At 42.9% G+C, this 27,890-nt stretch overlaps 2 protein-coding genes across 3 annotated transcripts in view; one reads left to right on the top strand and one right to left on the bottom strand.

The window, feature by feature from the left end:
* LOC142776612 (uncharacterized) overlaps positions 1-15,634 on the top strand; it is a 47,970-nt gene extending 32,336 nt beyond the window's left edge. The window contains exon 3 of the mRNA XM_075880573.1: positions 15,045-15,634. Coding sequence (XP_075736688.1) covers positions 15,045-15,371 — 327 coding nt within the window. The 3' untranslated portion in view covers positions 15,372-15,634. The remainder of the gene's footprint in view (positions 1-15,044) is intronic.
* Positions 30-11,506, bottom strand: LOC119185806 (uncharacterized). 2 transcript variants are annotated; one of them, XM_037434679.2, is made up of 2 exons: positions 10,669-11,506; positions 30-428 (listed from the first exon to the last, which is right to left on the bottom strand). In XM_037434679.2, the coding sequence occupies exons 1-2, from the start codon at positions 10,984-10,986 to the stop codon at positions 69-71; spliced, it is 678 nt and encodes a 225-aa protein (XP_037290576.2). In that variant the 5' UTR covers positions 10,987-11,506; the 3' UTR covers positions 30-68. The 2 variants fall into 2 exon arrangements, with proteins under 2 accessions (XP_037290576.2, XP_075736686.1); XM_075880571.1 differs by lacking the exon at positions 10,669-11,506 and adding an exon at positions 5,843-6,374.
* Positions 15,635-27,890: the final 12,256 nt, after the last annotated feature.

The raw sequence follows: 27,890 nt of genomic DNA, 5'->3' as shown, positions 1-27,890 counted from the left end.
AAAAACCTATAAAAAACCTGAATTTTATTTATGTCAACAAACGGCACAAATCACAGGGTACAGCAAGATTAGTTCGTCCAACCATTGAATGCCTCCAAACACCGGGAGTCCGTCTTCTTGCGAAAGGCCCTGACGTTGCGGGCAGCAGTGACAGAGAAAGTTGACGGAATTTCCTTTTTCGGAAGCGAACTCATGACGCATTCGAGGCGGGAGGCATTCTGGGCTAGGTACTCCTGGATCGCGCCCCACTGAGTTTGGATGACGTTTGGGGGCATCTGGAGCGGGTTCCACGAAGACCGCAGGCCGTCCTTGCACTCCTTCATGCTGGGGAAGTTGAGGCAACGCTGCATAGTGTCCTGGGATGGCAAACCCTGGCACTGCTTCTCATTCTGGCCAGCGGGCTTCGAGTAGCCATCAGCAGGCTGTGCCTGCACCGTGAAACAGTGTTTGCTGCCTTAGGTGTGGAAAGAGCAGCATTGGCAACACAGCACTCCATACTACACTCAGCAGGGCAATAATGATTGTATAGCACTTTGCATGATGACAAAATGCATTAAACAAGTACTGAGCAGAATTTTCACCACCAAGACTTTTAGATAAATTGACGTACTGGACTCCGAAATTGATAGACACAACGTTCTCTTCAGGATGAAACTGAAGTAAAATAACAAATTGCATTTTTGACAAACTGCTGCACCTAGTACCACACCGTGAACTAGAGGATGTGACGAGCATGCCAGCAATGCTGGCTATCGCCTGCGTCTCCCAACCCTCTCAGCTTCCACATCGGTTCCCATAACCAATGCAAGCAATATTGATAGTGAACAATGCTCCTGGCTGGAGTAAAGCTTTTGTGCTTTACCAGTGCTTTTGCAGAAGAGAGAGAGTGGGATGAAAGGAGAAGTAGAGGAAAAGAAGAGGAGGACGTGCACCTTGCATGCACTTCGGTGAGTGTGACGTCACGGCTCATCATCGCGTGCAGTCTCGCTGACAATTGGCCAAGCATAGAGGGAAATGTTCGAAAATACGCGAAATCGGCACAGTTTCTACTTCCAAGCAGAATGTTGATGTGTTGGTGCCCAAGTAGAATGTTGATATTTTTCTGTTTTTCTTCAGTATCCTTTTTTGGCTAAAAAAAACCTGAAAGTATACCTCGCAGACTACATTTCTCCACAATGAAAGGAAAGCTATGGGTGCGGAGCTTCTGCACATGGCAAGCTTCCTCCCGCCAAACCGGACTACGTGAAACAGTCCGGTATTATAACCAAGATCAAACATGCAAAATTTTATTTCTTGCTTTAGAGCCACTTACTTATCGGAACGTTGTAATGGGCATACCAAAATAAATGACCGAGGTTTTCAATAACATGTAGCATGGTGATTTTTTCCAGTGTTTAAAAAAGTCCATATGATAAGAACTATAAAAAAACACATGACCCTCATGCACAACCGTATTACAATTAACCGTGCTTTGAGTGAAGAACCATGCGCGGAAACCATGGCCACAGAACGGCTCTAGCCACTAGCTTGACAGTGAGTCAGCGTTTTTGAAGGCCCAACGTGGCAAAGAAACGCTTTCATTCCTAATAAGCGATACATTGATGGTCCATGTGCATGGCTGTCTTGTTCCCAATATAACTGAGCATGCTGCCATATGGTAGCGCATGAGCGCAGCCAAATGGTTTCACTTCATGTTTTGCGGGCTTTCTTTAAATACAAGAAAAAAAAAGAAATGACAAGACACCGCGTGGAATGCCACAAAAAAAGAAAAAAGTCACAGTTTTGCCGCAAAGGCGAAGCAATGCATGCGAAAGAAACAACAAATTGGAAGGTCAAGCCCAGAATTGCAAGCAGATCGAGATGTGCCTCGCGTTTCTCACGCACAAATGACACGAAACGTACTCACAGGTACAGATCAACGCGAATAAGCGCCTCAGTTGTTACTTCGCTGTTTCTCAAAAGCGCCCCCTTTTCGCAAACGGAGGCTGTGCAACGATTGCGGTGACCTTTGTGCGCTCGGTAACCACAACAGAATTGTTCCGGCGATATCCAAAGGCTAGCCAAGGCGTACAATCCTCCCCACTGCAAGATAAAGGCACGCGATGGAGCGTACACCCTCTTATTCTCCTCGCGTGCCAAAGTACGCGTGAAAGATTTATTTATTTATTTTATTTATGACATACTGCAGGCCCCACAAGGGGCCCAAGCAGGAGGGGCATAATCACTCAAGTATAAACAAACCGACAATACAAGGTAAAATACAGCAACTTCTAAAAAGAAAAAGAAACATACTGTCTCAATTTTCTATATGTTCAATCCCATCAATACTACAGACAACAGATATGGGCAGATCATTCTAGTCAGATATGGTGCGTGGATAGAAGGAAAATTTGAAGACGTTTGTTCTGGCGCTGTAGGGGGTCAGGGATGCAGCGTGTCGATGTCGTGTACGCCGAGAAGTCAATGGCTGAATAAACTGATCAGGGCTAATGCCGAGTTTGTTGCTCTTAAGCTGGTAAAGAAATTTAAGCCTTTCTATTTTATGTCGTGCCTGCAACGTTTGGATCCCGTGCTCTTTCATGAGAGTAGTAGGCGAGTCTGATAAACGATATTTTGAGTAGATAAAGCGAACCGCTTTGCGCTGTATCATTTCAAGAGCCTGAATATTTTTTTGCTTGTGCGGGTCCCAAACTGAGCATGCGTATTCGAGTTTCGGTCTAATAATCGATGTGTATGCAAGAAGTTTAACACTTGGAGGAGCTAATTTAAGTTTGTGTCTGAGAAGGCAGAGCTTGCGAAAAGAGGACGCACAGACGTTGGAAACGTGCTGATTCCAGCTTAGGTTGTTTGTAATGGTGACACCAAGGTACTTGTAACAACTGACTTCACAAAGCGGCCGTTCAGGAAGCTCATAGGAAAACGACAAGCTGTTCTTTTTAGTAATTTTCATGAAGACCGATTTTTCGGCATTTAACTTCATATTCCACTTTGTGCACCATGCCTGTATGCTAAGAAGGTTAGAATTTAATTGAATTTGATCCTCGTGGCAAGTTATTTCGTTAAAAAGAATACAATCATCCGCAAATAGTCTAATTTGTACTGGGCTGGTAATCACATCAACAATATCATTAATATATATAAGAAACAAAAGAGGGCCTAGTACACTACCTTGCGGAACGCCAGATGTGACGGGTAAAGATTTGGAACATTTATCATCAATACTAACATATTGCGTGCGGTCAGATAGATAAGAAATAATCCAGTTTGTTATAAAGGCCGGAAGTCCAATTGCCTGTAGTTTGAGCATGAGTTGCGAATGTGGAACAAGGTCAAAGGCCTTTCGAAAATCCAGGAAAATTACGTCGACCTAGCCAGTCTTATCAAGGATGCCGGCAAAAACTGTGAACAATAGAGGTTAATTGAGTGACAGTAGAAAATCCTTTTCTAAAACCATGGTGGAAGCAGGATAATAAACCGTTATCGTTGAGAAACTTGGAAATGTAGTTAGCTATAATATGTTCTAAAGTTTTACAGCAAGATGATGTTAATGAAATGGGACGATAATTACCAGGAACCATGACATCACCTTTTTTAAACACGGGAACAATGCGTCCGACTTTCCAATCAAAGGGTAGGACACCAGAAGATAATGATGTGTTGAAAATTGCCACAAGAAAGGGTGATAATGCTTCAGCATAACGGGAAAGAAAAACGTTCGGTATCCCGTCAGGACCAGGTGAAGACTTAGTTTTTAGGTTAAGCATCATAGAAATCACACCAGATATAGACACAATATCAGCATTGATTCTGCAATTGGAAACAATTTGGGGCATAGGCTCATGTACTGTCGAAAATACACCGTGGAAATAAGCGTTGAAATGCTCAGCAATGTCTGTCTTATCAACGAGGAGCGCATTATCGTGACGTAATTTTTCAATAGGTTTTCTTTTGTTCGACAAGAAGTTGCAAAATTTCTGCGGAGCAGATCGAATGAAATTCGGCAACTCGTGCTCAAAATAACTTCGTTTAGCGCTTGCTACGGCTTGATTAAGGGCTAATTGAGTGGTTTGAATGATGTCACGAGAGGACACTCCTCGCTTCAGGCGTTTTAATTTTCTTTTCAAGTGTAAAATATCCCGTGAAATCCAAGGGGTTAGCTTACGCGTTTTTTTTACCTTGTCTGGAACAAAATGTTCGATACAGTGAAGACACATGTTCTTGAAAGTATCCCACATTGGGCAGTGTTAGAACCGTGGAAGTTGCTTAGGCGGAGTTCTAAATAATCTAACACAGATTCATCATGGGCACGGGAAAAATTTTTGACGCGAATACATTTACCTCGAGGCACAGTACACACTTTTTCCACAGAGCATGAAAAAGACACCATATGGTGGTCAGAAAGACCATTTTCAATGCAGACATAATAATTTTGTATTGATTGACTTACAAAAACAAGGTCAAGTACAGAAGCACAGGTCATGCCGACACGTGTTGGTTGCTTCACCACCTGGCGCAAATCATGGCACATCATTATATCTAGTAGATACGGGGTTTGCGGGGATTGTCCGACACTGGCAAAAGCGGAGTCCCAATTTACGTTAGGCATGTTGAAATCGCCCACAAGAAATATTCTGTCATGCTTGTATGACGCCATGTGTTCGTGTAAGTCATGCAGAAACCGAGGAGGCGAGTCAGGTGCACGATACACAGCAAAGATAAATGAACGCCCACAGAAGGATACCTTCAAAGAAAGGCTTTCGTGGTCGTCGATCTGATTAAGAAGCGTCGCATCAAGAGCACATTTTACGAGCACAGCAACACCGCCTCCGCTACGATTTCTATCTCGACGATACACCCGATAGGAGGAGGGGAAAACGACATCATCGCTGATACCGTCACACAACTAGGTTTCCGTGATAACAACAATGTGCGGACTATTGCCAAGAAGAATGAACTCCAGTTGCTCAGATTTATTAACGATGCTGCGTGCGTTAATATTTAGGAGGCGCAGTTGTTTAGAATCGGGGCGTTCAGGTCATGTTTTATGTTAACTGGACTGGGAACTGGCAATTTTAATCCTCGAGTTTTTGCAGTCATCCCATACATACCTATCCCGATCAACCATAAGTTTGTCATGTACAAGATTAACCTTCTTGCCTTGTCTCTTTTCTTCTTTGGCGCTGTTCCAGAGTAGTTTACGTTTACGGAGTGTTTCCTTAGAATAGTTATTTTGAACAGAAATATCTGTACCCTTTAGCTTATGGGCATTCGATATAGTTTGCTGCTTTTCATTGTAATCCTGAAAATATACGATAACTGGGCGACTGCCACCGGGCTTGCCTAATCTGTGAATTCTACCTACTGATTTGCATTTGACCTCAAGTTTATGTTCAAAAACCTCAGTGAGTACAGCTTCTTTCAGCATGTCCTCGGTTTCTTCCGGTGGCTCAGGTATGCCGAAAACAACTAGGTTGGACCGCCTGCTCCTGTCTTCAAGATCAGTAATTTTAGCTTCAAGCGTGGCCACTGTCACCTTCAGAGCATCAATACAGGCAGTACGTTGTTCCAGTACAGCGAAACGCGAGTTCCAATCGGAAATAATTTTTTCCATGTTTTCTTGTTGCGCCTTTATTGCAGCTATGTCCGAAGAAATTTTGTTCTGACCATCCAGTAGCTCCTTCAGCATTTTCTCGACAGGCCCAGGGTTCACCTCAACATTCCCACACAGAAGTAATGAGCATACACAGTAAACGTCATACGCAATACAAAGGCACTGATGGGGGCACGGCAAGACCAGAAGACCAGGGCAATCGCTCCTTATCGTACAGTAGTGAGTACCCACCTGCACAATGCGGAAGAATGGCGTTTTAGGCCACATGTTCGCTCCGGGTCCGCCGTGCCCACTGAAGCTGAAGTTCTGGATGCCAACTTTTATAGGGGACGCAGACGAGGTCACATGATGCGAAGGGGGCGGAGCAAGCTCGATGACAGGGTAGCAATTACTGGCGATGCAAGGGCCCATCTTGGGTGAATCCATACGGCACGTGTAGGCTGTTGATACGTCGGTTGCGCAGTGTGTTCCGGCCAGACCGAACAGGAAAACCTGCACAATGCGGAAGAATGGCGTTTTAGGCCACATGTTCGCTCCGGGTCCGCCGTGCCCACTGAAGCTGAAGTTCTGGATGCCAACTTTTATAGGGGACGCAGACGAGGTCACATGATGCGAAGGGGGCGGAGCAAGCTCGATGACAGGGTAGCAATTACTGGCGATGCAAGGGCCCATCTTGGGTGAATCCATACGGCACGTGTAGGCTGTTGATACGTCGGTTGCGCAGTGCGTTCCGGCCAGACCGAACAGGAAAACCTGCACAATGCGGAAGAATGGCGTTTTAGGCCACATGTTCGCTCCGGGTCCGCCGTGCCCAAGATAAGAGCTGCGGCGCGCTCATTGCGCCATCTTGCTGATAATGTTGAAAACACGATAGTTCCCCCCCCCCTCCCGAGATGCCCACCAACAGTGGTAGGTATAAATAGGTTGCCATTTGAACCATGAAGGAGGTACACCTCAGTGGCTAACGCCTTGCATTCACGACGCGAACGTCCCACGTTCGATTCCGCACGTCAGAGTATCTTTTCCAGTTTCTTTTAATCTTTCTTGCCTTTTCATATATATAGATACGTATTCATGTACGGTGCATGACATCGCCGCTGACGGCGAAATCCAGCCAAAAGTATTCATAAAATTGCTGTCGCAACAAAATATGCCAGGCCTGCACGGAACGTGCAGCACTGTCACAGCGAAAGCTGGAGGAGCAGGCTTTCAGAGTTTTTTTCCACACTCTTTAGGTAGCTACTGAAAGCAAACTTGCAGGATACCCACTAAGCTATGAATCTTTGCATAGTAGGCAGGCATTTACCACGCCATCCTATGTGATTCTTTGGAGAATCGCAGCACCCGCTGCACACTTGCAAGAAATTTTGTGCAATTTTCAATGCTGTGGCTGATGAAGAATTATGACAGAAGCCTTTGTAATACCTCAATCGCTCATAGTGGGTATGCACCACACTTAAATAGGTGAACAAGACCAAGCTTTTGTAATAGGTTGGAGCACTTGATCACCCACTCATTGCACAATTCGAATTGTGCAACCTCTCGTTGTTTTCCTCTTCTGAAACGCTTTATTACTCATATTAACGCGATTCCTTTCCCGACATCAAGCGTACCTAAGGCCAGTTTACAAAGCAGCTTTAAGTACCAGCGTGCTCAGTGGTAGAATACTGGGCTAGCATGGTTGGGACCTGGGTTCGAATTCCATGGTGTCCTTGACGTTTTTTATTTACGATTTTTTTATTTTGTGCGACAGTGGTTACGGACACCGGCAGCGGACAATTACAACGCACGCGAGCCTTCTTGTGAAGCTGTGTGGATTGAATTGGAGGATGTCAATCAAACAATTATCAATTGCTTATATCGGTCGCCTTCATCATCTGTATCTGCTTTTTGCAATGAATTGAACATTGTGCTTGGTAAATTATCTTCAGAAAAGAAAAATGTTCTCATTCTTGGTGACAATAATATCAATTTGCTAGATGACTGCAGTGCCGCTACTATTGCTTACACTGACTGCCTTTGTGGTTTTGGCCTCGAATCATTGGTTTCCGTTCCAACCAGATGTACTTTAGGGTCCTCGTCCACAAACTTTCTAATCATATGTGTCCTCCTGTTTGCGGTGTACTTGAGAATACCATCACGGATCATTTCCCTATCTTCTTTAAACTTCCTTGTCAATTACATAAACCTTGTCATAAGTTCAATAAAGCTGTGATCAACAAAGATGACTATAATACACAGGTTTCCAAGCTATGTCTTCCATAAACTCAGAATCGCACGTAGATTCTGCATTTAATGAATTTTCAAACAGCATAAAACAATGTATCATAAATTCGACCAAAATCGTAAGGTGCCGGAGACATATCCCTGCGTTGCACAATCCCTGGTTAACAAATGGCCTTCTGACTAGTTTACGCAAAAAAGATAACCTTTATCGCAAAGTTAAAAAGCGTCCTTTCAACATTCGACTCAGAACGCGCTATAAAGTTTACTGCAATCAACTGAACAAGCTACTAAAAGAAGCCAAAAGAATATATTACCAATGTCGAATAGCTGAGGATGGTTCTGATGCAAAGCGACGATGGAAAATAATAAATTCTTTCTAGTCCGGATCTAGTCGGGATTAACCCATAAGAAAGAATCAGTCAGCACGTGGCTTCTATACCAAACCGTTAGATATTGCCAACGCTTTCATTGAATTCTTCTGTGGTCCCACTTTCGAGGAAAACAACAATAATCAAGTATCACCTCAACGTTGCTTACAATCAATGTACTTATTTCCAACAGACCCAGACGAGATTATTAATGTCATAAATCATTTAAAGGTTACGTGCGCAGGTCTAGATGAAATCAGTTCAGCAAATATAAAATTAGTCGCTCATTGCATCGCTAGCCCTTTATCCTTTATCACCAACTTAATCTTCACGAGTGGAATATTTTCAAGACAGCTAAAAAAAGCTAAAATTATTCCTGTGTTTAAAAAAGGAGACCGGGCTTGCATTTCAAATTATCGTCCTATCGCTATTCTCCCTTTTTTTAGCAAAGTCGTTGAAAAGTGCATTGAAAAACGCCTTACCACATACCTCTCAAAATTTAATATTCTTTCCTCAAATCTAACAAAGGACGGGTTCTTCGACTGACTACGCTTTACTTTTTTTCACAGATAAAATAAAAAGCGCCATTGATTCTGGTTTCTACGCAGGATCAGTTTTCATAGACCTATCGAAAGCATTCGACTCCATCAATCATGACATCCTCATTTCTAAACTACAGGCAGTAAGGGTCGACGGGCCTGTGCTGAAGCTTATAAAGAGTTATTTAACAGACAGACAACAGGCTGTGTGTGTTGCTTCCTCGCTTTCTAACTTCGAAATAACAAACAAGGGTGTTCCGCAGGGATCGATACTTGGCCCACTCTTTTTCTTACTTTACATAAATGATTTGCCTAATCACCTATCACAAACAGAAGCTTTCCTTTACGCCGACGACACGACATTGCTTGCTAGCGTTCGATCACTAACTGCTCTTACATCGAAGTTGAATACTGATTCGAACAATATTTTAGCATGGTGACGCCTTAATTCGCTGAAGATAAATCCCACCAAGACTTCATTCATGTTTTTTCATACCAGTCACAGAACACCAGAAATCCTTGCCATTATCATTCTTGATTCTCATGTCATTAGTGCAGCTGATGAATATTCATTTTTCGGTGTTACTTCAGATTCTAACTTAAAATTTAAGAAACACATCGCCCATTTGAAGCGCAAATTTCTCCTGGTATTAGAATTTTAATAAAAGCCAGGTACTATTTCAGTAAACCTACACTACTAGCACTGTATTATTGTTTCATTCACAGTCATCTGAACTATTGCATCACGTCATGGGGTACCACATATGCAACACATAGCACCGCTACAATATTTACAAAATCAGGCCATCCGTATACTAACGTTCAGCTCGTTCAGCTGCTGTGTGTCCGACATTCTTCATAATAACAGAATCCTATCATTAGACAACCTTATTAAATACAATTTATTCATAGTGTTATTTAAAATAATGAAGAACCTTCCTTCAGTAAACATATTTATAGACGCTGTTCTAGTAAACACCAACCACGCAAGATTTGCAGCTAACAACAATTTATTATTGCCATTAGTCCACACTAATTATGGAAAACACTCCGGTTATTTCACGTCATTATCAACCTGTAACACTCTTCCCCTTAACGTTAAGCAGTCTTCATCATTAGCTATTTTTAAAAATACATTATTCACTTTTCTGCTGGATATCTTAGAATTCTAAGATGTGTAATATTATCTGCACCTGTTCATATTCATGCACTCTTAATGGTGCCACAGCTGCTCATCTTTTTCTTGCTTTTTTTTCGTTCCTCTGTTCGTTTGGTCAATATTATTTGGGTTTTTTTCTTTATTTTTATATGTTCTAAGCAGTGTTTTATTGTACTTATGATTGTTAAAATTTGTTTTTTCTGTATTCTATTTATTTGTATAACTTATTCCACGTTGCTGTCAGAGCTGCATTTTACTTGTGCATATTATCACATTTTCTGACGGGAGGTCTCCCTTCAGCGAAGTGCTCTGGGACCTCCTTCTGTATGTTTATGTAAGCATGCATGTTTTGTACGAAAGTAAAATAAATTGAATAAACTGAAACTGAAAGACGCAAGATCTGGCTTGATACTTTGTGCTCTAAATTCTGAAGCAGGGGACAGCTTACGTAGTTTCCATTTCCAGCATGACCAGCTTCACTATGGCTGGTGCTCACAGTTGTCGAATGGACTAAAAGCCGACAGTGTTCTTCACGAAAATTGGCTATGATTTCTTACTTCATGGCTCTGCATATCGTGCCTGGATATCGTCCTCAAGTACATAGCCACAATCATAGATTTCCTGACAATAACCAAGCACAGCACAAGCAGGCATGGCTTAACGAGTCAAGCTGGTGAAAGACGGCTGGTGCAGCCAGTTTCGGTGGTTCTGCGTGTCCTACATAGGCACATAAAGAAATTGAAAGGTGGGCAACACAAGACTCACAGCAGCCCAGCAGAGAGCCTGGTACAGGGCCTCCTTCGAAGCATCCAGGTCGAAAGTGTAGATAATGTTGCCTATGGTCCACAGCAGACGACGCATCAGCCAGAGCTCACAGTCTCCCAAGGCAGCTGGTACGTGGTTTTCCATCACCTCACGAATCGCCTTGTACAGATTCTCAAAGTGGGGCAGCTTTCCGGTGGAGTCCTCAGTGGGCTCTGGAAAAGGCTGCCCCTCACAAGCAGCCACTACCTGCGCACGACAATAAGCATAGAGAGAAATCATCATGGGTACAATGTGCCCTACCCACGGAGGAAGAAACATTTAGGAGGCGCTATCCAAGCTTTGAGGCGATCAGATAAAGTTACATTGCCAGAGGGCCAAGTCATGCTGGCGGTGTCGTGCAGCAGAAAAGGTAACTGCCCCTGTTTCCATTTTTCGGCGAACCAGGTGAACGTGCTGCTCACTTTCTGCCGCAGTCACAGTGTGTGTTTGACTGGCAGCATTTTCTTTTTTTCATGGTTGCTGCTTTGCACCACAAGGCGCCACCAACTGATATGTCTCTGTCGGAGAATGTTATTTTTATATTTTCCGTGTAATTATCTGGATGCCTCCAGACACATATTCTAACGGGAGTTTTGCCTTCTCAATATTTCTTCCTCCATGGCCCTACCCCTGACGGGGAAGTTCTGAAACCCCGTGGTGAGGCCTCTGATCTCGAAATGCTCTTGTTCGAGTGAGCCGAACCACAATGGCACAGGGCAGCACATGAGAGAACACTGTGTATGAGAGAAACTTGTGCCACTGCATAGAAATAGGGATTGATCAGGAAACACAAAACAGGCAAACATGGCACCCTGCTTATGGAGGACACCTCATATGAGAAATAGAAACTTACCATCCTCCGCATATCTCTAATTAAGAGATAAAATCGTACTTCACTATCATTGCAATGTAATGATGCATACCACACCAGCCCTGTGGTTCTAATTCATCAAAGAAACTGTCAAAGAAACTGCAAAGTTTCAGTACCTCCAAACATTTAGAAACAGCTTATAGAAATATCAACTTCTCAAGTTGGTTTTCCTCGCAAACTTGCTCGTTACAATCTTAAACTCATATTCAAGCGAAACTTGCATAGAATGACCCGAGATGCTTAAAATCGTGGTGTTTCTAAAAACCTTCCTTAGCCACAGCTGGAACGCACCAAAGACTTAATACAGTAAACTAAATAAATTTCTGGTCAGGGGCTGGAGTTCGAACACGAGTCTCCCCCACCCAATCGGAAAGCAAGTGCCTGGACCACTAGGCCAAACAACCATGCTTGCCGAATATGTGACCTGAACTTAATATCGTGAATGCATCACACCGGCAAAGTGAATGAAGAGAATTTAAAAGGGACCTAACTTGCAACCTTCCAATTCAAGGGTTGCAGGTTCGGCCCCTGCCAATGACAGATTGTATTTTCATGCACTGTTGTACACTTTTTGTTCACTTTCGTCAATATCTGTATCACAATTACTGCAATACACATAAAACAGTACAATTATTATTTCCTATACCTTTCTTGGCTCCATTATCTAATAGTATTCAGTAACACAATAAGACACAGTTATACTGCACTAGTTTAGAGTAGTAGAAACAGTAAAAATATCGTGATACACGGATTTTCAAGACAGGCAAAGTTGCAGCAGCTGCCGTTGAAAGTCAAGTTATTCTTCAAGAAAGTGCTTTACTCACCAGATCTTTTCTAGGACCTTCTACAGCAGCTCTTCATAATGGTTTCAAAGACAAATGTGTATCAAACATAACAAGCATGCACATTTTGGGTTACTGTCATTTTTTAGTGGAGGAAACTGCACAGGGCTGGTCTGCTTCATGATAGGACATGGATAAAAAAAAACATGTGCCTAACTTACTTCACACATTGCGTAAGCCAATCGTCGCCCCAGCAATGCGCAATTTATTTCAACCACAAGTGAGAAGCATGTACGCCCCGGATCACGATGCGATCCTTCAAGCGCCGGCGCTCCAACAAGAAGTGGCTGCAAGAGCACCACGAGGGCTTCACCAATGCTGCCTCTCTACACAAAGCACTCACAGGTGCAGAGGACAATGGCTCATTCAGAAATATACATGTGTAATATTCCAAGTGGTCACCACTCACAGGTGTAGAAGACAATGGCTCATTCAGAAATATACATGTGTAATATTCCGAGTGGTCACCACCAACAAGTGTACAAGATGCAACTCATTCAGAAATATACACAATGTGTATGTAACATTCCACATGATCACCCACACTATATCACCCCAAGGACGTGGATTTCCCACACAACCACACTAGCTGCATGCATGCATGGGCCGAGTGCAAGAAAGAAAGCCTAGAAGGTCAGATTCAATTGACAGCTCTCTAGTAAATACCTCATGACCTTTGTGTGGCCTCAGGATATTAAACTAACTTATCAATTCGTCAAGAAATCAATCAATCAGTTAAAATGCCTGGGAAACGCACACAACGTGGTGAGCTAAACTCAAATCAAACTGCCGGTCCATTACTTAGTGAAAAACAAACCATGCAACTCTTCGCAAAGCGCTTTTCTAATGGCAAATTCTGATGACAGGCTTGAAGCTCATGTGGCCATAGGTCGGCAAACTCACTCGTGAATCGATCAGACTTCGATAAGGTCACGAGTGCAGAAGAGCAATGTTTTCGTGAGCTTGAGTCAGAGCGAGTCCAGTTTTGGAACCTGAGTCCGGCAGAGGCAAATATTGACAAGTCCGAGTCCCAGCGAGCACATAGAGCAAAATGTATTTTTTGAGCGAGTCTAAATGAGCTCCACCTTTCACTCATCTTCATTATTACTACCAGCCTTATGAATGCCTATGTTTAAATTTAGGTCTATTTACACACACTTGAAGGCACTAACATTCATATGCCCCCTCAGTAATCAATATCAAGAGGTGCAAGTTAGATGGTCCCAAATCGCTTACCCCTCTTGCAAGCTGTTTTGTGGGACATGCTTGATAAAAATATCTTATGTGATTTGCATGTTTAATTAAAAAATCCTTACTGAAATGGAACCTCTGACAAAACTAATATTTGAAGGTGCAAGATCATAAGACATGTCACACAGCACCAATTATATGCGAGCTCTTGGAGTTAAAGGGTGTTGACGACATGAACAAATGAGCTAATTTTATGCTAACAAACTGTGGGCTTAGAAGTCTGAGGAAGTGCAGTTTAGGGAGCCTGAGTCGCATGATTTTTCAATTTTTCAATTCTGTTCCACTGATAAATTGGAAGCATAGACAGTGCTTTCCAGGGCAGCTATGCAGCAATTCTTACAGGACCCCTCACCAGGTACCATCGCAAATGTTAGTCGATCACTGGAAGTTGTAAAGAGCTGTCTAAGGTGTGCTGCTCCAAAATAACGTTTGAAATTTGTTCGATAATGGAGACGTTCAAATAAACTGAACCGCCCATATTCGGGCCTAAACAGGCATGTTTGTCCACCAGAGCCTTCACTCTCCCTGCTTGCTTCAGTGAAATCCCCAAGCAGTGTAGCTCGCTAGCACTCTCTCAAATTCCATAAGAGATGAAGCATTCAGTTCAGTTCAGTTTATCGTCATTCATTCAAAATTTGGGTGCACGTTAAATAACCCCAGGTGGTCGAAATTTCCGGAGCCCTCTACTGCGGCGTCTCTCATAATTATATGGTGGTTTTGGCATGTTAAACCCTACATATCAATCAATAAATCAATCATTCATTCAAAATACAAAGGTTCATGGTTGGTAGTGTTCAGACAAGGGTCCCCAAGTCAAGCGACTGCAGCTGAAACCTTGGTTAAATCAAATCAAGTTTTGTTATTTTATAATAAGATGTATGAAAAAAGATTATACAGAAGGAGGTCTCGTAGTATACATTGAAATGGGACATCCTATGAAATGTAAACATAAGTATTTGATTGGCAACAACAGTGCAAAAATAAGAGAATACAAGATTGAAAAATGAAATATAGATACAATAAATGACGATGCTCTCATCAACTATATGCAATTAGAAATATAGAATGTAATATATATGTATGGATAGCATGACATGAAAAGGAAAAAAAAACAGGAGACTGAAAAGAGAATGACATGGCGAGGAAGAAACCGGTTAAGTGTAAGAGTGAGTGTCGCATAACAAAAACTTCAATTCATGGCAAAATTTATGTGTTTTTTGAATTTTTAATAATTATGGCAATGTATTCCATAATCATATGGCTGCATTATGAACTGTCTGTTTGCCATAATTAGTTTGTACTTTGGGCAGAATTAAGTTGTTATGCTGTACAAAATGAGTTGGGTTAGTATTTAGTAAAGGATTCGCTCGCAGGATTTCAAGCTGGACGGCTGTGCCCTCGCAATCTCCGACATCAGCGTAGCTCCCGCCAACTGGTTCGCCCTCCGCGGTCTCCTGACGCCGTGCAGCTCTCGCATTGTGGCGCCCCGCCCTTGGACTGCTTCGACCGGATCCCCACTTTCCTATCTCCTTCTTTTTTCTCTCGCTTGGCTGTCTTCTTCTCCGTCTATTTTCCTTCTATTCTTTTTATCCCTCCTTCCCCCCACCCCTATAAGGCACTGCGCCATGTCGCCTGAAGGCAGACAGAAATATGGTGCCTTTTTCCTCTTCATTCTAACCACTACCACCACCAGTATTTAGTAAAGATGATGAATGAATTAAGGATACTAATATTTGTTTATTGATTAGCTTGAAAAGAAAAGTGGCGAGATTGAATTTTACAAGAGCGACAACACCGAAAATTTTATTTTCTTGTAGAATCTGTTTAGCTTTGTGGGTGAATGAACTAAATGTGATTAATCGAATAGCCTGATTGTGAATGATTTGTAGTGGTTTTAGGTGAGTGGTGTTTTCCGTGTATTAACATTAACACAAGAAAAATAAAACACCTTCACTGCTATACAGCAAGTGCACAAGAATTATTTAGATGTGAATAAACAAGTGGTAGAACATAAATATAAATTAAATATTTTGGAGTTATGTACACATAGTGCTGTTTTCCTTGTATTAACATTAACACAAGAAAAATAAAACACCTTCGCTGCTATACAGCAAGTGCACAAGAATTATTTAGGTGCAAATAAACAAGTAGTAGAATATAAATATAAATTAAATATTTTGGAGTTATGTACACATATTTACATAGGTATTCAGGATGACGCAGCAAGCGATGGAAAGAAAATATATAGGCGTAACCTCAAGAGACGAGAACAAAACACAGTGCATCTGGCAACAAATTGTGGTTAAGGATATGTTGTAGAAATCAAAAAGAAATGGACATTGCCCGGGCACGTAAGCAGGATAACCACTGGTAATTAAGGGTAACCGACTGGATTCTAAGAGAAGGCAAACGCACGGAGGTGAGACACAGGGAAGATGACATTAAGAAGTTTGTGGGTATAAAGTCGCAGCAGCAAGCACAGGACCGAGTTGACTGGCGGAACATGGGATTGGCCTTTGTCCTGCAGTGGGCATAGTCAGGCTGATAATGATGATGACGAGTTACATAGGAAATAATTACGTCGTAAAACAACAAAAAGCTGAGCTCGTTGGTCGGGGATCATTACGAAAAAAGGTAGGACAAGCAAACATGAACACCAGTGAAGATAGCACTAATGCAGACTATCAACTGAAGAAGCACACTGTGGTGGGAAAGAAGGCAGACACAAAGCTACCTGCACACGCTCATCAACACACGTCAATCGGGCACAAGCGACAGATGCTGCGAAAACTCTGCGACATTCCATTACAAATTTCACTGCTGTGTCAAGTGGGTTCTTTATGATTGGCAGACACAATTGTTACAAAGCAATCTAAGCAGCCTGCTTATTTACAAGCTGTGACCTAGCCTGGTAAGGGGAGGAGAGGAGTCCTGAGACACCCTACAGGCTTGGAGAAAAAAAAAAACTTGAACAAACAGTGAACAACACTATGAACAGCTAAGTGCATAGTTACCGCACATAAACAGCACTCGCGCAATGATTTCATATCAGTGAGTGGTGCCTATTTTTCATCGTAGCGCAGCACGGCTCAACCAAAGGAACCACATATTCCAGTTAGTTCATTCCCACGTCTGCACTTTTAGTGCACTCAGGTGGACAGAGCAAGGCAAACTGTTCTCTCACATGATCAAAAGCTCCTACTGCAACAGCCACCGGAAAAATGACCACAACAATGACACTAACATCAGTACTTGTTAAACACAAAGTTTTAAAGGATTTGAAAACCACGTCATGTTTCCTTTACCTAAAGTGCAATAATTACGGTTACTACAGTGCAGTTAAAAACTATACATACAACACTATCTTTAAAAATGACATATATAATGTCCCCCATGCCTTCCTCAGCTCAACTGCCAGTTGAATACATTTACAGTTGAACCCCGCTACAACAAAACTAAACGTGATTAATCGAATAACCTGATTCTGAATGATTTGTAGTGATTTCAGGTGAGTGGTGTTTTTCTGGTATTATTATTAACAAAAAAAAAAAAAAAATAAAACACCTTCACTGCTATACAGCAAGTGCACAAGAATTATTTGGATGCGAATATACAAGTGGTAGATCATAAGTATAAAATAAATATTTTAGAGTTATGTACACATATTTACATAGGTATTGAGAATGACAAAACAAAACTGACGGGATGTGGAAAAAATTTAGTTGAAGTGAAAATTTCATTCTAGTGAAATCGAAAAAATATCTGAGCTGAGCTAGCAAAACAAAGGAATGTTTATTCTCTAAATTCAAAAAATGTCCGTTGCTTCCCATTCTTTCCTAGCAGCGTCACGATGCGATTCTCACCCATGCATAGTGAGGCCATGGTGAAAAGCATGCTGAAACAACGCCTAAAACCGCTTTCGTGAACAAACCAAACAGTTGCGTTAACACGTTAACACCAGCAGCTGTCCGCCATCAAAAATATCCAACGCCGAGATGGAGGCTGGGCATTGTAGAGCGGCGACTTTTGCAATATTCTATGTCATTCTTATCATCCATTATTCGCGGCTAGCTGACTTTGTTGATAATGCGGACGAACAGCCGCTTTGATTGGTTACTACATTGGCCAAGTGCGAACATAACGATAAGCATCGGAAAAGGCATCGTGTCGCGGTTTCACCCAGCAGCTGCGAAAAATAAACTATGAACTGGGCGACTGAGCTTCAGCTTCGGATCATCTGCAGCTCAAAAACAAGCCAGAAGCAAAACAAAAGTAGGCCAGTCTCACTGTCATCGCTATTCAGAAATGGCGGCGCCCATGCTTGCTAGAGGTGTGCGCCGACTAGTCGGCGCGCCGCCGCCGATAGTTTTCACCGCGCCGCCGCCGCCGACGCGAACTGATCGGCGCGCCGCCGCCGCCGCCGCCGCCGACGTTTTTCATCGGCGCAATCGGCGCGCCATTTATGCGCCAGTACTGACTTTTCACAGATTTGTCTTCTTTTTCATCGTGATTTATAGCTTCGTTTCACATTTTATGTAGCCAGTAAAAACCAGGCTTCTTAGTTATCTTCATCCAGCTTCAGAGGCCGAGAGTACCACTATGAACAGCGGAACGAGTTCGGCGGCCGCTGCATGAAATGACATATTGGACAAATTGACGAAAAATAATTGTAACAGTTACAGTAAAGCATAGACACTGCCATCTTAGGCTCAAAAGCAATTTTTGCTGTTTTTTTGTGCCGTAATTAGCTAAGATTATGGTGATACGACGTTGAATGTAATGGCCCAGCGTTTTGATGCGTGCGAGTTCGCCATAGCACAATTCGAATATTCATATGGATGAAAAACGGCTTCATTATCAGTCCAAGATGGCAGCCTATAATTGTGCCCGAAACAGGGCGTATATAAAGAAGAAATGAAGTGGTAGCCGTGCAGCACGAATGCAGCGCGTTAGATGAAGGGAGGAGGAGGAATAAATGAGGAAGGACAGGGAGGTTAGGCGTTAGATGAGGAACTACACAAAACCCCGAAGGACGAAATCGAAAGGGAGAAGTTTAATGAAGATTAAAAGCGTCGAAGCATAATACATGCTCGAACCTACTCAGGGTATATCAGCACCTGTCCGTGGTGTTATAGTTGATAATTTTCGAGGATGACCACCTATATGCAGCGTCTGAACATGCTGCAGAAAATATTCACCGTCTGTTTTATTGTTTAACTTATCTGTTTGTACCGGCCTTTTAAGACATTGGATTCCCGGGATGAAGATGCCAAGGCAGTAAGATGGCAAGAGAGAGAGAAAGGAAGGCTGGGGGATTAACCATATCTTGGCATACGGTTTGCTGCCTAGCACGGGGGGTTGAGAAATAGGGGCAAGAAAGGGCGTGTAGAAAGACAGAAAATAAAACGCATGTGCACTCAGGAGTAAGATGGCAAACTTAACAGAGGATTTATTACATTCTGTACAGACAGGGTGAGAGGTCTCTTGCGAATGAGCTGGGTGGCTCACTATAAAGTGTACGTTTTGACTTAATCAGGGAATGGGTCCAGAATGCGCTGTTGAATCACGAGACACACACGCCATTTCTGACGGTGCCGCTCACACTCGCTCAAGTCAAGGTCTGTGATAGGGGCGTGGCCACCACACTGCACCTGTGACACCAAGAAACCATTGTGGTCGTCTCGTCGAACGTCTTATGGTGTCGGAATGCCACCTTACTTCCCGGCTAAGATGGACAGTACATGGCGGACAGCAGGCTGGCAGCCCTTCAGTGACTTGTTTGATGAACAAAGAACGCGGCCCTCCCCCGTTGGCCCAGGCGCCGCGCGTAACAACGGCTATCCAGTGATGAGAAGAGGCGTAATAAGCTTGTCTGAGACCACCAGATTTAAAAAGAACAAAACAAAATTTAAAAACTTGCCAGTAGACAATTTACAAAAGACGGCTGGATTCATCAAAAATCCAGAGACCGACATTTGAGCGACATGTCATATATATGACATAGTTCAGCAAACTGGTTTTCATGACGTAACTTGAACGGACCTACTGGCACTGGGAGAGGTTAAGAATGATTGTCGCTGACAGATGTACTTCTGTTGCGAAGGTAATGCTCAGAGTCAACCAAATAAAGCTTAACATTATATTCAAGTCTTGATAAAAAAATAAGTCAAGTTAGAAGGCTCCTGAGGTGACCAAATAATAAATTACTTCACCATACTTTATGAAGAAGTAATTTGCAAATAAATAATGCAACCGCTGTTTATATGACATTCAATGACGTGACCGCAATCAACGATGTGTCGTCGCTATAAAACTGGAAAGTTAGATGTGGACCCGATCGGGCGATAGCGGTGGAGAACGAATATGTCACGTAATAAAAGCGATGTGATGTTGCACATTTTCATCTTTACAACTCCGTGCCCTTCTGCTTGCTCGTGATGTGTTCGAAGGAGCTAGCCAAGAGTCAGGTAGAAGTCAAGCAGAGTAGCCGGGGCTGATAAGAGCAACGTTTATGTTCACTATTTACACACTAAAGGTAGCATCATGGAAGCTTGATGAGAGCTTCTGAGAGCTGGTTCAGAGCGTCTTGGTGCTCGCGTTTTAAGCCGTGGTCTTCCTAAAATTCTCTGCAGGAGAAAACAATAGACAGATTGCAATAATCTGCAAGGCAGCTTTTCTGTAAGGTTAGTTTTCCAACCATAAACTCTCGTTCACAGATTGCTTTTCTTGCTCATTTTGTTTTTGCCATTCATCTTTTTGAGATCTTGTTGTGCTCGCGTGCCTTTGCTGGAATTTGGAGAGGTGACATTTTGTTGTACTCGCGTGCATTCGCTGGAATTCGAAGAGATAAAGACACAATGAGGGAGAAAAGCAGTCTGTGAACGATAGCTTTTGGCTAGAAAATAAACCTTACAGGAAAGCGGCCTTGCAGATCACTGTAAATGGACAGACTGCATGTCCATTCAGTCCAGGGCAGTCCAAAGAAATTGTCGTCTTCATCTCCGTCCCCCAAATGGTAGGGGTAGTGCTTAGAAGAAGGCGCCTAATTTCTGCAGCCCTGCAGGGAGCACGGCGCAGCGAATAAAGATAAAAAAAAACGAGAAGGAGAAAGAGAGAGAAAGTCAAACACTGCCTTCTTTTCTACCCAGGAAATAGAAAGGATGCATGTTCAGTTCGTCACACGGCGAGAGAGAAACACAACGTAGGTCATAGTGCAATAATACGCACAACGCAGCACAGTGCAATAACGTTGCATCGCACGTGCAGAATAGGGTCTGCAGCGCTAGGGCCTGGGGGAGTGGAAGACTTGAAAGCACCACAGAGTGTGGGAAACATACCTGACGACGGATCCCAACCTCTCGGCTAATTATTCAGCGCGTCTCGTGGCACGTCCAACGAATCAAGCTGCCTTGATTTCCGACAGCTCTTCCTAGGCCGTCAGTCAGTCAGGCGTGTCCAAAGAGTTTTTGACGAGGGGAGCCAACAGCCCTAAAGAATTCGAAGTATGACTTTCGTGTTGTCGCCTCTTTTGGCGCACCTCGAGAGCGTTGACCCGGAACAAATCAGGGTAGGTGAGGTGACTTTCCGCGAACCTTACCTGCTTTCCAAACCAGTTACTGCATGCAAGCTTCCCCTGAATGGATGAATGTGTGGCTGAAGAAAAAGAAAAAGACACCATCTTTCCTTGCGAGACCACGGCTTAGTCCCTTGAAGGGAAATGGGAGAGTGGAGAAAATAGTTTAGAAGTAGGTAGGAGGAGAAGGTTTGGAAGAATGTGACGGTCATGGCTGCTAGAGCAGAAAGATAATAGGGGCCGTCGGCAGGGCAGTCCGAGTCGTACAACTTGGAAATGTGGAGCTGCAACCATGTACGCAGATACCTAAGGTCATTCCCACGAGAAAAAAAAAAAATCTGCATCACCTTTCCTGGGCAAGAATACAGAAAACTAGCTAAACGAAAAAACTAAAATAAGTAAAGAAATAACCGATAATCTAACCACCAATTGTCACCACAGCTGTGGAAAGAAAGAAGGAAAAACGTAATCCGCGACCTCGGCACCAGCGGCTACGCAGAGGCATTTATTCGCAGAATACTGTGTATAAGAAAAGACACGGGAAACACGACACCAATGGCGCCGCAACGACGCCGCGTGTCGACCAAACTTGAGCTCACGGAACAGCGAACGAAGCACAATGGCAGAACACTGCGAGACCACTCGCAACATGTTTGCCCCATACCAGTCCTGATGGCACGGTGTAGAGCTCGTTGCGTTGTTTTGTAGTCTTTCTGCATTCCTTGAAGTGCACAAAGAGCGCGAAAGCTTCGGTACGAGAAACCTGAGCGTGGAAACAACTTTGCCATCAAGCCGTTTGCAATGTGGACTGGACGAATGCAACGACATGTGAGGGGCGACGGGAAGTTCTTACGCGCTTCAAAGATGTCTATGAATGGAAAAGTGTCTAAATGGGAACGAAAAAAAAATCTACAAAAACACGGTCATTGCTATGTTGTATCAGTACAACAGAATTGCAAGCCTGTTGGAAAAAGATGGCAGCAATATCTCATAAAGAGACTCGAGAATTAAAAGCCTCTCTGATTGCCGAGAGGTAACAGAATTCTTCGACCAGGTAACAGAATTCTTCGACCAATAAATTTATTTCCGCGAGTGATAAAGGATCACGTACGACATGAACGGTGCGTTTCTGCCTCCTTCCTTCTTGAAATATGACCGCGACAATTTTCATGGTACCTTAAAATACGCCGCCGCTGTTTAACTGGTAGCAAATGACATGACAAAAGCCCATAGTCTGTGCCATTGCTACATTTTAACAAAACTTGAAATTCAGCCAGATGGCGCATTGCTATCGGGAAATTTCAAGCGCAAACTAATGCTTCCACATGACGTTCACAAGCATCTGTCCTGTCTCTCTCGTTCTTGTTAACGTCTTGTTTGGCGCTCACAACTTTCCCAATCGCCACAATTATTCAAGAAAAAACTGAAGTGGCATCTGATGGCACAAGCAGTTCAACGCAATAGAAAGACAGAATGGGTGCTCGATTGCTCGCGAATCGTGCTGCTTTCTCGTCCTTGAAGCCACATTAATAATAAAACCGGAGCTTAGCACTCATACTCCGTTGATTAAGTAGATAATCATAGATCAAGCTCAGTGTGGATTCCGATGTCACGTAATAAATGTGACCTGCAGTGCCACATGTGTCACAACATGCTGCAGAACCCAATTCCATGCCTTCGTACCGTCATGCTCGTTTAATACGAACGTTTGTAGATTGGACTACAGAAACAACATTAAAGACCGAGAATTATTTAATTCTTCCGTTCATTAGTAACGCACTTCGTTATGTATTCTTCTGTTCTCTGGGAGCAGGTCACGTGAGTTTTGTAGCATGAATTAACATAAATTGCTGTTTCTATTTTACCACAGTCACCGAACGGTGTACAATATAAAGACATCACCTGCATTAAACTTCGTGTCAGCACAATGTATACAATGCTCAATTACATCGCAAAAAAATACGTGTTTCATGCAAAGAATTTACTAATGCTTCGTTAGATATTCAACCGTTAAAATTAAAAATAGCACCACCGTGAACGGGATTAACTCCGTGACCAAATTTCAGTGCAAAAAGCGCTTGAATAACTGCACCTTGCAGGTATGCAATATACATTGCATGAGGTTTTAGATGTATGGTGACTTCATTAGTTCAGGTTACATTGTTTTTGTAGAATTAGCTTTTTAGTCACGTTTACTATGCTTTTTAATGTTAATATTTCACCTCATCAGTCATTTAGTGATGGTCATTTCATTTCCACATCCTTAAATGAGAGTTATGAATAGTTAATATCCAAGCATTTTTTAAAGATATATGACTGGTTTTTATCAAAGGACCAACCCTAGAACGAGTTCCGGGAAAGGGGGAGATAGTAACAGTCTTATAATTCGAAAAATAAAATTCTCGGCTATACAAGACGGAACGTCAAGAGGTTTTAAATATTCGGAACACTAGGTCGGCAAAATAAATGGAGCCCACATAGACCCACTCAGTAAATGTGCTTTTATCTTATGACTCGATATAGGGCCCATCCTATAGCCGGAATTTCGGTCACCTATAAAAATATTTTTCTCTGCAAAACATTTTCGCAATAGACTGCTTTCAATAGAGTAAATCAGCGCGACATTTTTCGAATACACCTGAGATAGTGGAATGACCGTTCAAACTTTACGTGAATACCTATCACTTTTCGTCTCCGCTGTCTCTTTCCAAGTTGGTGTTCTTCCTTTCTTGACATTCAACTTAACAGTATTTTAACAAATCCGCATCATATTGGTTCTATAGAAGAAAATAGCTTGTGGTATACGCATCTCAAATCAAACTTGGGCGTGCACTTACGCCCCATCTCACTGTTTTGTATCGATCATTTCAGCGTTCTCATTTCACTTACGGCATTGTCACGTGGTTGCGACGGCAAAAAATATGGTACGTGGGTTGCTCAAGACGACACTTTTTATTGAGTGAACATGTGCATAGGAAAGTGCAAAGTACTAGAAATTCGTGCTTTACACAAATAGCGGTAATTAGAGCATTGGTCGTCGGTAAAATGATCTGCGCGAAGGTACGTCGCCATTCATACGCGTAGCATTCATATCGTAGGTGTCTCAAGCTTATCAGGCGATTCTAAAATAATGTAGAGTTTTCGCAGACAGCCAAGCGTCCTTTGCGAAAGGAAACTGATTAATATGTGGTGTTTAACGTTTCAAAACCACCACATGATTATGAGAGATGCCGTAGTGGAGGACTCCAGAAATTTTGACAACGAGGGGTTCTTCAACATGCACCCAAATCGCAGCACATGGACCTACAGCATTTTCGCCTCTATCGAAAATAAAGCAGCCGCAGGTGGGACTTGATCCCACGACCTGCGGGTCAGCAGCCGAGTACCTTAGCTACTGAACCACTACGGCAGTGCCTTTGCGCAAGACAGTGACATAAAAATACAAGTGAGCGTGGCAGTATAATAATGTTGCGATAAAATTTCAGCAGATGCAACATGTTTCACTGTGGATGCCATTTTCATACAGAACCGTCAGTGGGTGGCCACGCGTTGCAAGGTGGATCGACGTCTTTGGGTATTTTGAGTAGGATAAATTTCTGCCTAAAACATACGGCGTGACGACAGCACTCACGTTGACTGTAAATATTAATGAAACGAAGTGCACGCTTCGGTGGGATGATATGCATATCATTAAGAAGCTGTTGTGTATTTCTCAAAGGTCGAGGTCCTTAATGGTCGAGTGACCCTTCTCTATCACGTGCTGGGTGAAAGGAATATATCCATGTAATGTTTACAGCCAGCCTATTGACCGCAACAACTGACGGTGTCGGCCGACATCACTCCTGTAAGTCTATTTAGTGATGTATCCGTTACAGTAAAAAGTAACTAAATACCTCACTCGTTACTCAAATAAGAAAAAGGGGAACGTTTCACGGCTCCACGTTATATAGATACATAAAAAAGGAAACGCACTACCGTTACTGTAACCGAAAAAAACAGAACAAATGTTACCTATGCCGTAGCTCCGGAGTCATCAGTTTTAATCAATGTGTCTTTGCTGCAGAAACCCACAATGATAATTTTAAATCTCAAATTTATGTTTCACACATACTAACCCAAGCAAGGATTATACTCAAAATGTTCAGTTAACGAGAATTATTTGTACAAATGTACTGAACCTTAGCAATGTCATATAGAAGCTTAATGATGCCTGCACATGTGATGGCTTCTGACTCTGCAGTGACACAGGATGAAACCATTTTTTTATTGGAGCATTATACACAAAGTGAGGTCCAATAATCCACGGTATTCATGAAGAAACTATCACTGAACTCTCAAGAAATTTACAAATATCGGCCTTTTCTTGATCCTTCAGCACCTCCAATAAAGCAAGTCGAAATCGCCACTGTTGGACCTAGCCACCGGAAGGGCCCACCGCGCGCCAGTAGGCAATCACGGAGGCCTACATTGGTGCCTTTTTATTAGAGAGGGGGGGGGGGGATCGGGAGATGTCGTGGGGAAAAGGGGGGACACTTACAAGCTTGTGACACCAGATGTGCCTTGCAGAGACGTAAGTCTAGAAAAATCACGTCTTGCAACACACATCTTGCAATAGCAGCCTTTTTTTAATATGTTGCAGGTTTTAATTTTGTTTATATAAGAATTCAAGTCATGCCTAGAAATCAAATATACAAAAAAACAAAGGTTCCCAGCACTCGTAATTGCATTGTTCTGTTGTGTTTTTTCTGGAACAAGTCGAGAGTGGCAGTTGCTATTTCGATTTCTCGCACATCTGATGGGTATTGAGCACGTGAACACGCTACAAAAAAGCATTGAACAGTTGAATGTTTTATACATACTTATCAAGCATTCTTATTTGTGACGTTTTTATGAGAAATTTTAATGGGGCCCACTTGCAAGGGGTGTTTCCCTCCCCTGACCAAACACCAAGGGGTCGGGAAGTCAACGTTTTCTGCAGGCGTGGTCAACGGACGCCCAGCTCGTGACCAGTATGGGTTGTGTATCTGAGCAAATATTGCATTTGCTCTCATCTGCACATATGACCATCGACAGGTTTTTGTCTTGGGGGGATGCAAACCCTTCTTTCAACTTGCATCACGACTGAGGAGTAGGTCGTGTTGGTGTCGCTAGAGTGGGTAGCAAGTGCTGGTGGAGCTTGAAGGGTTCAAGTGTCCTTTTTGCACCACCCGCCTCGCCCACGCCCATGTCTACACTTCATTCATTGAACACCGCGCTGAGAACTAGTTGAATAAATGCGCAGATTTGTTTCCTTCCACATCCTATACCGCTGCATAAAAGATTCTCACATTGTGAAAAGTAGGTATTTTGATTCGTTTGAAGGAAAGTTACATTCAAAGCATGACAGATACTCAAAAAATCGGTTTCATGCAATCGCAATAAGAAAACTCGAAGCAGAGGTGCTTCTTTTTTGTGCAGCGTACAGTGTAAAAGTAAGATCGGATTCGAAAAAAGCGAAATGAGTGACGTGCGTCACTGCTTGCTCATTGTTCAATGAAAGAAGGTTTCATAAAGTATGGCGTAGCCAACAACAGCAACAAACTGCTGCATCTTAAATTAAAAAAAAAGCAAAGTGCTGCACATTCACGGTAGAACATGCACTTACATTGAAATACGCGTTATTTTTTATGAATGCAAAATAAAAACTATTTTACCAAACGCTTTCCATTCATAGGAATGTCGATAGATCTGTGTAGTGTCATTTATGCTATTTGGATGAAAATCGCTCAATTTCAACGAATTGAGTAACCTGTCGCAAAAGAGCCTTTTGAATTTTCAGTTTCGGTTTCTGCGCCGCCGACGCCGCCGCCGCCGACGAAAATTGGCCGCACGCCGCCGCCGATGAAAAAACCGGCGTGCGCCGACAACGCCGCCGCCGCCGACTCTGGACGACCCCCACGCCGCCGCCGGTTGAAATCGCCTCGGCGCACACCTCTAATGCTTGCTGAACAGTAGTGGTGTAGCGGCGGTTTCTGCTAGTGCCAAAGTGTGTTTTAGACTTCGTTGACGCATTTTCAGGCTCTGAAAACGTATCTAAATGTTAAAGATTGGGTTTACTGCATAGAAATAAGTACCTGAGCCTGGTATTGCATCGTAAAATTTCATTGAAGCAGGACGATCGAAGAAAAAATCTTCGTTGTGGCGACAATATTCATGCATTGACTGCTGACGGGAAATCTTGAATTTTTCATTGTAATGAAAATTTTGTTGAAATAGCATTCGTTATAGCGGAGTTTTACTGTAGTTCTCTCTTGATATAGAGCCTAATCCTCATTCTCTTCTAAACTGCCAGTGTCGACACTATTTCATAATTCAGCAGCTTGCCAGTACAGGTTTAGTGTTTGGGTCGAATGCGCTTTTTGCCAAGAAATGGTTCCACGTGCCGTCGCTGTGCTCTATAGTGTGCTAAAATTACACAGTAGCGATACTAGCATGCACTGCTATCATACCTAGAGAGAGCGAATACATTTCTCGCATAGAGTTTCATAGAATAATACCTAGAGGGGAATCTGGCGCTAGTGTCTACACAGGCTCCTCAGTGGGGCTTGTACCCACATGGGAATTATGGGAAGTTTAGGTATCAGATCCACTTTAAATGGATTACGTT

The sequence above is a fragment of the Rhipicephalus microplus genome, chromosome X (genome assembly GCF_043290135.1).
Source record: "Rhipicephalus microplus isolate Deutch F79 chromosome X, USDA_Rmic, whole genome shotgun sequence".
NCBI classification, from domain to species: Eukaryota; Metazoa; Arthropoda; class Arachnida; order Ixodida; family Ixodidae; genus Rhipicephalus; species Rhipicephalus microplus.
Note: the sequence above shows the minus strand (reverse complement) of the source record. Positions and strands in the feature narration are given on the sequence as shown.